This window comes from Rana temporaria, chromosome 2 (assembly GCF_905171775.1).
Source record: "Rana temporaria chromosome 2, aRanTem1.1, whole genome shotgun sequence".
Classification (NCBI taxonomy): Eukaryota; Metazoa; Chordata; class Amphibia; order Anura; family Ranidae; genus Rana; species Rana temporaria.
Window position 1 is genome coordinate 43,649,442 of NC_053490.1, and position 13,388 is coordinate 43,662,829.

At 41.4% G+C, this 13,388-nt stretch overlaps 1 protein-coding gene across 6 annotated transcripts in view; it reads left to right on the forward strand.

Annotated features, from left to right (window-relative positions):
- Positions 1 to 13,388, forward strand: part of FAT3 (FAT atypical cadherin 3) — a 573,478-nt gene that overhangs the window by 373,074 nt on the left and 187,016 nt on the right. For all 6 annotated transcript variants that reach the window (XM_040340131.1, XM_040340132.1, XM_040340133.1 and 3 more), the window contains one exon: positions 10,830 to 11,105. In XM_040340131.1, coding sequence (XP_040196065.1) covers positions 10,830 to 11,105 — 276 coding nt within the window. The remainder of the gene's footprint in view (positions 1 to 10,829; positions 11,106 to 13,388) is intronic.

Consider the following 13,388-nt stretch of genomic DNA (forward strand, 5'->3'; position numbering starts at 1 on the left):
TTTGGGGATATTTATTATAGCATTAAGTAAAACATATTGCACTTTTTTCAAAATTGTCGCTCTATTTTTGTTTATAGCGCAAAAAATAAAAACCACAGAGGTGATCAAATACAACCAAACGAAAGCTCTATTAGTGGGAAAAAAAGGACGCCAATTTGGTTTGGGACCCACATCGCACTACCGCGCAATTGTCAGTTGAAGCGACGCAGTGCCAAATCGCAAAAAGGGGCCAGGTCCTTTACCTGAAAAATGGTCCGGGTCTTAAGTGGTTAAAGCACCTGTGCCAGATAAAGGAAAACCTGCAAACATGGCCTGTTGGGAGTACTTGAGGACTGAGTTTGAAACCACTGCTCTAGGGCATCACCAGACAGAGGTCAGGCAGACTCAAATCCAGGGTATGAGCAGACAGGCTAACCTGTTGATATTGCACAGGTTGAGTGTCCAGCAGTCTATTTAATACACCATGATTAGTGCAGGTGTTCATTCCACAGACCTAAACTGCAGTGCTAAATAATGGCCAGCAGATGATAAAGACTCAGGTCTGATGGTTACATAAAGAGAAATAGAGGCAGTCTCCAACCTTAAAAGTTTATAGAGTACATATGTGTAATATAAAACTGTATCTAAGATACACAGTATATGGCTGCACACTTGACAATTAAGTGAACGTTTTCAAAATCACTGCACCTTAAAAAAATAAATAAATAAGGTTTTGAACTTGTAATTCAAATTACAGGGCTCCAATTATTACATTAGTACCTGGTTTCCTGCTACAGTACATGGACATGTAGAAATAGAACTCTAGTCTAGCCAATGTAATGAATAGATAATGGATTGTATATCCAAGTACATTGAACTAATGTTAAACTTTAAAGAAGCTTTAATTTGCTTTGGTACTGGTGCATTATGGCCATGATTTATGAGCATCAGTTTGTTAGCGAAATCTCGGTCATCTTCCTTCTGCAGAGATCTTCCTGATTAGCTTTTAAGTGGTTGCAGGTATCCAAGCTGCCCACTTTATCAATAGACCCGCTCCGTTATTACTTGTCCTGTTCTATGTCTGTTAATTCAGCTCTTTTCCAAGGCATATGTCTTTGACAAACAGCACAATTATAGTTTGATGTATGACCAGAGGCCAGCCCTGAAATGGACGTTTCTTATCAGGAAATCCTTCTTCAGCCTGCCAAGTGCCTCTCTGCGCTGAGCTGTGCATTAGTTAATGAAACAGCTCATTTGACTGATGCCCGGCCTAGGTAGTAGAAAGAAGGACATGTATACTGTAAGTTTATTTGACTGCTGTGCAAAGTGCATAGTAAAGCGGACCTGTTATATCCTCCAAAGCTTTGGAAATAAGGCGTTGACTTCCTTTCAAGTCAAGATGAACTCCCACCCCACCTGATGCTTATCCCCACCCCTATTCAGCTCTCAAATATCAGAGTCTCTACTGTCCACTGACGCTTTGCCATTAGTAAACACATTGGGCCAGATCCTCAAAAGAGATACGCAGGCGGATCTACTGTTCCGCCTGCGTATCCCTGTTTCTAACTATGGAACTGATCCACAGAATCAGTTTCCAATAGATAGGCAGAAGATCCGACATGTGTAAGGGACTTACACTGCCGGATCTTAGGATGCAGTACCGCATCCGCCGCTGGGGGCATTTTGAGTCGAAATGCCGCGTCGGGTATGCAAATTAGCACTTACGGAGATCCACAAAGCTTTTCAGCTTCGTTTTTTCTCCGTAAGTATTAGTTTGCAAACGCAAAATTAGGGCTGCTTTTACAAAGTGTAAAGTTAGTACACCTTGTAAAAGTAGACCCTTCTTTCACGCGACGCTGTTATTTTTTTGTTTTAAATTTTTTTTTTTCGCCGTATCTTTTTTTTTCCGACGCTACTTTTTTTACCCGGCGCGATTCACAAAACTTGGCGTAACGTAAAACCGCGCAATGCACGTCGGGAAAATGACGTCGTGAGCATGCGCAGTACGGCCGGCGCGGGAGCGCGCCTAATTTAAATGGGACTCGCCCCATTTGAATAGGAACGCCTTGCGCCGGCCGGATTTAAGTTACACAGCCGAAAATTTCTAGGTAAGTGCTTTGTGGATCGGGCACTTAGGTAGAAATTTTCCGGCAGTGTAACTTAAATGGGAATTTTTAAGTTACGGCGGCTGGCTGTGGATCTGGCCCATTAAGCCCATATCTGGAAAAATTGGAAACCAACTCAATCTGCATCTTTTAATTTACCTGGATCTACCATCACGTGACCCTTCATAGTAACACTTCCAAGATTGATGACCTGTGATCCATCTTTAAAATCCAGACCCGCCACCAACTGATTCCTTATCCTAATATCACCAAGCCACCACTGGATTTTTTTGGACCCCATGAAATCCCCATTGATGTACCCAATGGTACATATCCATGTCAACAGGCAGTGACATGGGCATCAGAAGAAGAATGTAGAATTTCAAAAGGGATGGACAGCCACAGCATCACAAACACAGCCAAAGGAAGGGACAGCCGACGCGTTTCACACTGATTCAGTGCTTAGTCATGGCCATCAGTGCGGCTGTCCATCCCTTTTGAAATTCTACATTTGCCTTGTGCATTGCCAGCACCTTGGTTTCCTGAGAAGTTCCCAAATTGCTTACAAGACCCACCTAGAGCGGTGACTCCCTTCCTCGGCATCAGAAGAAGGATTCTTTCACTCAAAGAAAGAAGACCCAACGTGCCACATAACCACATGGTCATAAGGGGGAAGGGGGGTTTCCTGGACACATTTCAGCTTAAAACCTTACGTAGAGATAAGTCAATGTCTTGCAGGAGTCCCCGGACATAGGCACTGACCTGAAGACACTTCAAGCTCACTGTGCATGTACCAAAGTTTACTAAGCCCCGGTAACGCAAAGTATGTATGATTATATACAATCCTTCTTACCAAGTTTTTAATTTGGAACCAAATTCAGGAAGGTTACCTGCTGCAGAGAACTTTGTATACAGTAAAACCTTGGTTTGAGAGCATTTTGCAAGAGAAGCAAAATGTTTTAATAAATTTTGCCTTGATATACAAACAATGTCTTGACATAAGAGTAGCATGTCACAACTAAATATAAAAAAGAAGAGAGGAGACTCTAAGTGTAGCAATATGGTTACAATTAATGGAGGTACAACATTTCGCAACTTATTGCAACACTTAGAGGTGCCTCTCTTCTCTTTTATACCCTGTAAAAAAATGCTTTGATATACAAGTGCTTTGGATTACAAGCATGTTTCTGGAACAAATTATGCCCGCAAACCAAGGTTTTACTGTATATCATTACATACAGGTTTTAACCACTTCAGCCCCGTGATAATTTGCCCGCTTTACTGACCAGGCCATTTTTTGCAATACGGCACGGCGTCAATTTAACTGGCAATTGCGCAGTCGTCGACACTGTACCCAAACAAAGTTTATGTCCTTTTTTTTCCCACCTCTGCGGTTTTTATTTTTTGTGCTATAAACAAATAAAGAGCAGCAATTGTGAAAAAAAAACACAATATCTTTGACTTTTTGCTATAATAAATATCCCAGTTGAAAAAAAAAAATTTCCTCAGTTTAGGCCGATATGTATTCTACATATTTTTGGTAAAAGAAATTGCAAGAAGCGTATATTGATTACTTTGCGCAAAAGTTATAGCATCTACAATATAGGGGATAGATTTATGCCATTTTTAGGAGCTTTTTATGAGCTTTTTTTTTAACCGATGGTTAAATAACCTATGGGGCCCACACACAATCGGTTTTGACCGATGAAAATGGTCCATCAGATCGTTGTCCTCTGGTTAACCGATTGTGTGTACGAGGCCTTAGTGTTTAACTTCATTGAGCAAGGATAGATAAAGGATTGATCTACCATATTGAATTTATTTTTTGTTGGGCTTTTTTTTATAATTTTTGTATATATTGGTTCACCTCATTGTCACATATAGATCGATTGATTTTTGATCTGTACATGGCTGATTTTGATTATTGACTTATTGATCTATTATCACATATATAGTTAATACATTTTTTCACTTGACTAATTTATATTATTTGCGCAGCTCCTTTTTATTATTTTTATTATTAAGGATAGATAAAGGGTGCTGTGTCTTGAACAACTTTCCCTAACTGAAGAAATGTTTTAGGATTATGGGCTAGCTTTGTTCCTTTACTTCAGCAGAGAATACATAAAGCAAGTGCCTACGCATTTGGATGTGTGGTCAGTTCAAGCAAAAAGATTGGACCAGCATTTTCTCCAGGAATAGCAAATATTTCTCTTTATCTATCTATTTCAGCAAGATGGCATTGTACGTATGGGTCCACTTTAACCTTGTACTCTTCTTGTGCAAAGCGTTATATATCCACTGTGACACAATCATTAATCATAACATTTGTGTCACAGCCAACCTCAACCAGGAACGCGGTCAGGATAAATCCTGTTTTTTTTTTTGTGTGTACTTCATATAGTCTATAATTATGAAAGTCCCATTATCCCATACCTTAGAAATATTTGTTTTATATGTTGACATTAATATCATACATGTCCATGTTCATAACATGTATTACTAGCGTGATGTATTGCCTCTCTGCTGGTTCCAACCTTATGTGACATTTAATGGAACTATCAATCATTGTCCCAGTCCAGTAACAGGCTTTAACCCATACATCAGAAAGCTTAGCTGCTTGATTAAACTTTACCCTAAACCAAGGACAAGGCCAATGTGAAATGTCCTTTGTAAGAAGGATAGAAACATACTACGACTTTGCTGAACCTAAATGATGCTGAAAAAACAAAAACAGAAACTAAACAAAAACAAAAACCATGAAAACTTGGAAATAAGTTAAATACATCATCAGCATTAGTTTAAAGATGGGCCTCACAGAACATAGCAGCTCTCCCTGACAAGTCCTCTTTCTTCAGGACAGTCTCCAGCAGTTGCAGTTCAGGTTTTGATAAGAGGGGTTTTTAACCATGCAGTAGACCAGGGGTCTCCAAACTATGGCCCTCCAGTTGTTCAGGAACTATATTTCCCATCATGCCTAGTCATCTCTGTGAATGATAGAGTTTTACAATGCCTCATGGGATGTGTAGTTCCGCAACAGCTGGAGGACCATAGTTTGGAGATCCCTGCAGTAGACCATGGTCAGGCCATAGTACAACTTGATTCCGTCTTTGAAACCTTGTCAAAGGCCACCTGTAGTCCCGTAGACAAAAATATGCTGTATAGATGGCATTTCTCACCCAGTGCCTCTATAATATTGTTTGCAAAGATTGAAATATGTCCTGGTGTCTGCTTTTGACCCCCTCCCTGTAAACTTCTCTGTCACTCCCAGTAGCTCAGTAGTGACCAGAGTGACCCCCTGCTTGGCCTATCCCTGTCCCTTTATTCTATTCTTTTTCCCCCGGATTTTCCTTCCTCCCATATTTTTCTTAATGCCTTCCATATAAATTCTTCCAAACTCTCCCTAGAGTGGGAGTTTGTCCCTTGAACCTCCTTTTCCCCCAAATATAAGGGGAACATTTTGTATCGGGCTCCAACTTACACCACAACCCACATGATTGATTATAGACCAACAAGTTATCTACAGTACAACATCCTAAAACACTTTACAACCCAAACCCAGGTGATTGATAATGACCAACAGGTTATCCACAAGATCTACAGTATTAGGCTAACCCTTCAGGGTTAACTTTAATGTCTTTTTTTCTGGAGTTAAGCTTTAAATAAAATGTATTCCCATTTAACCCATTATTCACATAAACCGCACAATTGTAATTCAAAGAATGCCCAGACCAAAAAATTGGTCTGGGCAGGAGGGGGGTTTAAGTGCCCAGTAAGCAAGTAGTTAAGCAGGGCAAATGATAGAATAAAATTGACACTTTTTATTAAGTAACCCTTTTTTTGTTAGTTTGTTGACTATAAATTGCACTTAAAAAACTTAAATAATTTTTGCAAGACAGTATCACAAAAAAAAAGTGTTATGTCCTAAAAAGACAAAATATGTGTTACTTAGTTATTTTAAACAATAACAAAGTTATTTCAAAATCAATAGAGCAATAGCAGAAATGTAAAAATTGCTCTGGTCCATATGGATGTACAGGCCCTGGTCCATAGGGGTGTACAGGCTCTAGTCCATAGGGATGTACAGGCTCTGGTCCATAGGGATGTACAGGCTCTGGTCCATAGGAATGTACAAGCTCTGGTCCATAGGGATGTACAGGCTCTGGTCCATAGGGGTGTACAGGCTCTGGTCCATAGGGGTGTACAAGCTCTGGTCCATAGGGGTGTACAGGCTCTGGTCCATAGGGGTGTACAAGCTGTGGTCCATAGGGGAGTACAGGCTCTGGTCCATAGGGGTGTACAAGCTCTGGTCCATAGGGGTGTACAGACTCTGGTCCATAAGGGTGTACAGGCTCTGGTCCATAGGGATGTACAGGCTCTGGTCCATAGGGGTGTACAGGCTCTGGTCCATAGGGGTGTACAAGCTCTGGTCCATAGGGGTGTACAGGCTCTGGTCCATAGGGGTGTACAAGCTGTGGTCCATAGGGGAGTACAGGCTCTGGTCCATAGGGGTGTACAAGCTCTGGTCCATAGGGGTGTACAGACTCTGGTCCATAAGGGTGTACAGGCTCTGGTCCATAGGGATGTACAGGCTCTGGTCCATAGGGGTGTACAGGCTCTGGTCTATAGGGGTGTACAGGCTCTGGTCCATAGGGGTGTACAGGCTCTGGTCCATGGGGTGTACAGGCTCTGGTCCATAGGGGTGCACAGGCTCTGGTCGATATGGGTGTACAGGCTCTGGTCCATGGGGTGTACAGGCTCTGGTCCATAGGGGTGTACAGGCTCTGGTCCATAGGGGTGTACAGGCTCTGGTCCATAGGGGTGTACAGGCTCTGGTCCATAGGGGTGTACAGGCTCTGGTCCATAGGGGTGTACAGGCACTGGTCCATAGGGGTGTACAGGCTCTTGTCCATATGGGTGTACAGGCTCTGATCCATAGGGGTGTACAGGCTCTGGTCCATAGGGATGTACAGGCTCTGGTCCATAGGGGTGTACAGGCTCTGGTCCATAGGGGTGTGCAGACACTGGTCCATAGGGGTGTACAGGCTCTGGTCCATAGGGGTGTACAGGCTCTGGTCCATAGGGGTGTACAGGCACTGGTCCATAGGGGTGTACAGGTGTGAGAAGCGAAGTGGTTAAACAATAAACCGACTGAAGACTTGCATGCTTAAGTACTTTTGAGCAGGTACAGAACACTTTACCATCCCACGCAGACCTGCAACATAAAATAAGATAAGAGGTAGTGAAGGGGTTGGGGGTTGACAAAAAACAGTTGCCGCTTTGAATAGTTATGGGAACACCTCACAATTTAAGTGTCTCAACGGGAAGTCAGCTTAAGAAATGTCTTTTTTTTTCAAAAAATAATCAGGCCTAGGGGACGTAATTGTGCAGACGCACTCTAAACAGAAAAATATAGAGGTGTGCGGTATCGCTCTTGAATTAACTGATCAGGCCACCACAATGAAAGCAAAGCATTTAATGTGCAAAGTCTTACAGGCTGCGGTACAACAGAGGTCTCTGGCAAAGCAATTATCTCCGAGTGTGTTTTCTGCTTTTCGGGTACATTGTAAAATACGCTTCCATTAAGAAAAACCGCAGCCGTTGGGCTGCTTTTGCTCATGCTATGAATGAAGCGGGACAATTAGTCACGGCAAGTCCTAAATAGCCGCAGAGAACTTCGCTGCCGTCTGTATTTGTCCTTTTATTGTATTTATTTCTCCTTTTATTCTATGATTTTTGTGCTAGAAGGATCTTTTGTTGCTGTTTTAGTGTGTCTGTTTAGTGACCAGCCCAAATATGAAGTCATAGTTTGTCTGGTTTGGGGGATTACTGGGCCACGAGGTTCTTTTGTTAAAATGTTTCTAAGTGTGGGAAATGAAGGCAGAGGACCTGGAACGTGCACGGACTATCAATGGGAGGAGAGCGGAGTGTGGCCTTAGACAAAGTGAACTTTCCTTAGTGTAGCTAGATATTAGGTAGGGGTGTGTACGGGGCTTATGGATGAAGTACTAAAACCATGGAGCTGAAAGGATTAACTTTGCAGCGCGCTAAAGAGAAATGATGGGATTTTAAGAGTTTCTTTTACATATTGTATGTGAAACTTTGCAGCATGGAGTATATATATAGAATAATGTAGTGTGTATATGTTTATATAGCGCTGCACAAACTGTTAGCGCTATATACATTCCTGTATATTATATAAAATATATATTGTGCTATTGGGGAGATTACAGTATGTGTTAGGTACTTTTAAAATGAGCTGTGCAAGTTCATACTGTATTTTAGGCCGCATTCACACCTGAGCGTAGCATCATCGGCGGCCTCGTCGGGTCCGGTGTCCTCCTCGTCGTGTCCGGCGTCCTCCTTGTCGGGTCCGGCGTCCTTCTGCGGTGTCCTCCCCGCTCGATCCCCACTTCCCACGCTAAGTTTGAACTACTGTGCCGGCATATACCGAGTGCAGTACACTCGTGTATAGTCGGGCAGGCTCGGCTCCTCTCGCGGTCACGTCCTGCGCGTCCTGTACGCCCAGGACGTGACTGACTATACACGAGTGTACTGCGCTCGGTATATGCCGGCGCAGTAGTTCCAACTCGGCGCGGGTATCAGCGTATATCGGGCACCCACGATTTTGCCCTGAATTTCAGGGCAAAAAAGTGTGCGGTATACGCCGATAAATACGGTACCTCTTGGGCGATCAGGAAGCATTTTTTCCACTTGCTGGAGCAAATTGGATCGTGCTTTACTGTTTTTTTTCTGCCTTCCTCTTGATCAACTGTGGGTATAGGATTGTAATATATATTTTTTCCCTTCTATTGGACTTGTGTCTTTTTTCAACTTCAGCTTTAGGCTCCATGCACACTGAAGCTAAAATATGCTATAAAAAAACGCCAGTAGCTTTGCAGGGAGCCTTTCAAGGTTTTGTAGCGTTTTTGCCATAGCTTTAATCAGCGTTTTTCAGTGTAGCTTTTTTTTTTTAATGGATAAAAAAAAACGCAAAAAGCGCTGGTGCCAGCGTTTTTGAGCGTTTTTGAAAGTTTTTTTGCGTTTTTTTGCGTTTTTCCCCGCTGAAAAATGGCACTTTGAGCGCAAATTTTGAGCGTTCAAAAAAAAGCCAATAAACTCATTAACACTAAAAAACACCCAGGTGTGCATGGGCACATAGGCTAAAAAAAAGCCAAAACGCCAATAAACTACAGTTTATCAGCTTCAGTGTGCATGCAGCCTTAACCCTCCTGGCGGTATTCCCAGATTCGGGATCGCCTCGCAGCAGCCACAGGCATGGTTTGCTTACCTTGTCCCTGGATCCTGCGATGCCGCCGCGCTGTGTGATCGAGCGGTGTCTCTTCGCTCGATTCACAGTGTCCCTGTGTGCCGCCGAGCTCGGTTCCCTGCGAAGTTACAACGCACAGGGGAGGAGATCGGCGCCAAATAAAAAAAGTAAATAAACACAATACATACAGTATACTGTAATCTTATAGATTACAGTACTGTATGTAAAAAATACACACACCCCTTGTCCCTAGTGGTCTGCCCAATGTCCTGCATGTACTTTTATATAATAAAAACTGTTCTTTTTGCCTGCAAACTGTAGATTGTAGATTGCAACCACAAAGTGTCCCTTTATGTCAAAAGTGGTTTTAGACCAGCTAGAAAACAGCGATAATAAATTATAATCACTTGCAGAATTGAGCGATAGCGATTTGTGGGGAAATTCGTCATAAAAAAATAAAAGTAATGACAGCGACAATTCTGCAACTGAGCAAATTTCAGTGATTTTGAGTTGTTTACATTATTGAATAATTTTTATTATAATCAGATTATTATTTGTTATAATTATTTATTAGATTATAATTTATGATTTTGTTTTTCAAACTTTTTTCATACCCGAGATGTCTACTAGACTCTTGTTCGGACAGATTTAAGTGAGTTATTCCTAAGAATTACAGGCCTACAATGTAAAACACCAAATTTCCTTGCAAAATAATGGTACCGCTTTCAGCACCTAAAATCTGAAATAATCATACCGCCAGGGAGGTTAAAGTTCTGAATAGGCTGACCTTTTGTGCAGGTACAAAGTCTAGGGTGGGCTGCGATAAGGGAGGTAAAAAGTCATTGTGGTGTCATTGTATAAGGTGGGTGAGGTTCAGGTCTGCACACAAACACACAAAAGTAGAAATAGAACTGTTTTTTTTTTTTGCAAATCATAAAACGACTTTTCACTTGAGTCCCAGAGTTTCTATCCCAAATGCTTCTTTTCCTGGCACATACTTATATGCCTCATACCTCTAAAAAACGTTTTATTTGTGTTATTCATGTGTTGCTAAAATATACAGATTATTCCAGACAGATATAAAAGACACGTTACCGGGTTATGATAGCCACATAGGTGCCATTGCTTCAGCTTGCTCTAGTGTGCATATGCCGATGACAGGGGATATCTCCTAAACCATGCAGGTTTAGGAGATATCCGGATTAGCTACAGGTAACCTATAGGCTTACCTGTAGCATAAAGTGGTTGTAAAGGGTTTACAACCACTTTAATAGATGGAAAGATGAAAAGTTCCGCTTTAAGTACATTTTCTCTAAAGGCTACTGTGAATAACAAATATCTCAAAGGAGTTAATTCCAGCAACTTTCATCAGGAAATGTTACTTGGTTCTTGAAATACTTGTTGGAGACTAATATCATGCATACTCTGTAATGTTACTGTTAAAATATTAATGCTTTTGTTTCTTTGCCTTTTAGGTTCTCATTCGAGTTTTTGACAACAATGATAATGGCCCAGAGTTTACCCAATCCAGTTATGAGGCCACCATGTCAGAAGACGTCCTCCCAGAAACGGAGATTCTACAGATCAAAGCCACAGATAAAGACGAGAACCACAAACTAAGTTACATCATCCACAGCAGCATCGACCCAATGAGTATGAAGAAGTTCCGCATTGATCCTAACACAGGCACACTCTACACAGCAGAACGGCTGGACCATGAAACCCAGGCCCATCACACTCTCACCATCATGGTAAAATCTGGGACCATTTTGAGATATGTGTAATCCCCAAATCTATGTTTTGGTAGAATTGATATTATGCCTCACTCAGTTTTCTAAAGCTAATTTTTTTTAATCTTTTGCATAGTTTCTTACCTGGAGATCCTGCCAGTAACAACACTTCCTGTTGTAGGCTGACAACACTAAGTCACTGCCTCAACAGTCACCACGTAAGATCAGTATTGTTAGTCTGCTGTATGTGCTTCTGCAACTGTCCATTGGGTTGCCTTTGGGTTAGACAGCCCAATGATGATCTGAAAAAGTGCATATAGCAAGCTGACAATGCTGCTGATAATTGCAAGGCAGTGGCTTAGCGTTGTCAGCCTGGACCAACAGTGTTACTGGAAGGATTTCCAGGTAAGACACTTTACAGTCTAGAAACATTTTAAAAAATAATTGCGCATAGAGAACAAAATAAACAGCCAACACATCACTAGACATGCAGTGCAAAATAGAAATAAAAAAAAAGTGTGGCGTTAAGTGAGCAAGTGAACAGCGTGTGAACCTGGAAAGATAAAATAGGCAATGCACAATTGAATGTGAACAAAACCAAAACATAACAGTCTAAAGTGAATAATAAACATCTATGGAAGGTCCATTAGAGTTCAGAATAAAGTGAACGTGAAAGGTCTTTCTCGGATGATCCAGGATAAATCTTGAAAATACAGTCAAAATGGTAAGGTTCACACGTTATTCACTTGCTCACTTAGCGCCACACTTTTGTTTTTTTATGAAACTTTACAGGTCAGCAGACAAGACAACTCATCTGTGATTATCATCTGACTGCCAGTTTGCCTTACAGCAATCTGTGTGCATGTACTCACTGTGGAAGAAAAAAAGAAAAAAGTTTCTGATAGAGAGAACTATCAAGGGTGTGCCACATCCCGAATATATCAATAAAGAGAGAAAACACCTAGGGTGGGACTTTGAGGGCACTACCAACACACACAATAGTAAAGTATTATTTAATATTTATTAAAAAACATATAAACATTGCACATAAACATGGATACAATGTCAATATAAAAAAATGCAATGAAAAATATAACTTCCTGAGCCTGACGTGTTTCGGAAATACTGTCTCCATCAGAGGTCTGACAGGAAATATAGTATCTATGGAATTCAAATGCAAGATAGTCAATAATAATACAACCCTTAGAAATGGTACTGAATATTTGTACACACAGCACTGAGGGCATTTATAACTTACATCATAATCATTTGCAACTACAAAGAAGTATCCACGTTGGTTTAAAAAAAGGAGAATGACACTGTCACGTGGAGGTCCCTGTGCATCTCATCCACATTGTTGGTACTATAATCACAGAGTTGGAATTGAAAAAAGGGATAGCCGAATAATCTGTGGGGACCAAGTCCCCAGACACACCGGGTAGAACTGTAATCCCGTAAACACAGATACAGTCTAAATATGTGTACTGAGGCCCCAACCCCGAAAATCTGAAAAAAAAGAGCATATAGAGTCCAATAATTTTAAGTCAGAAAAAAGGGGGTTCAAGCTGCAACTAAAGATGAAGCAAACTCATTGAACATACCCAAATATTGTGTGTTGGTAGTACTCACTATGGAAGGTGTAGACTGTAGGTTTTCTCTGAGGTCACCATGGTCAGGGCTGGATTTTGCCTTTCTAGGGAATATTACTTTCTACTTCGACTCCATGCTTTTCCAACACTTTGCTGTTTGATACCCTACTTAAAAACATGAGTCTCTGCACTTTTACAATTATGAGATGGTGCAGCAACAGTTAAGGTATGCATGCAGAAATCTAGCATTGCTCACACCTGGACCTTGACCTCATGAGCTGAACTGTAAGTGAAAGAGAATGTCACTTGCTCTCCCATACCTTGAAGTACTGGACATTTCATGGATTCTGCAACTGGGTGGTAAATGTGGTGGCAAAGGAGCGCAATGAAGGTAATGATCATCAGCAGTAGGGAGGGCAGGCTATCAAGGTAACCATAAAGAGCCAGGTTTGCTTTGTTGTCTCAAATTATTTCCCCTGATATTCTTCTAGTGTGGCTGTCTACCCTGGAATGAGGCTTTAAGAAGTTACATTACCTATCCAAGCAGCCAATTCTAATGTGTGTCAGGAAATTACCCTAGTATTCTTGGCCACATGGGTAACTCCGTTTCTCGAAAGTAACCCTGTTGCTATACTAAACTTTCAAGCTATTCCTAGAAAAGAAGCCTGTAAATACACGCCTCTTCTACTGCTAAACACCAATTGGATCTTGATAA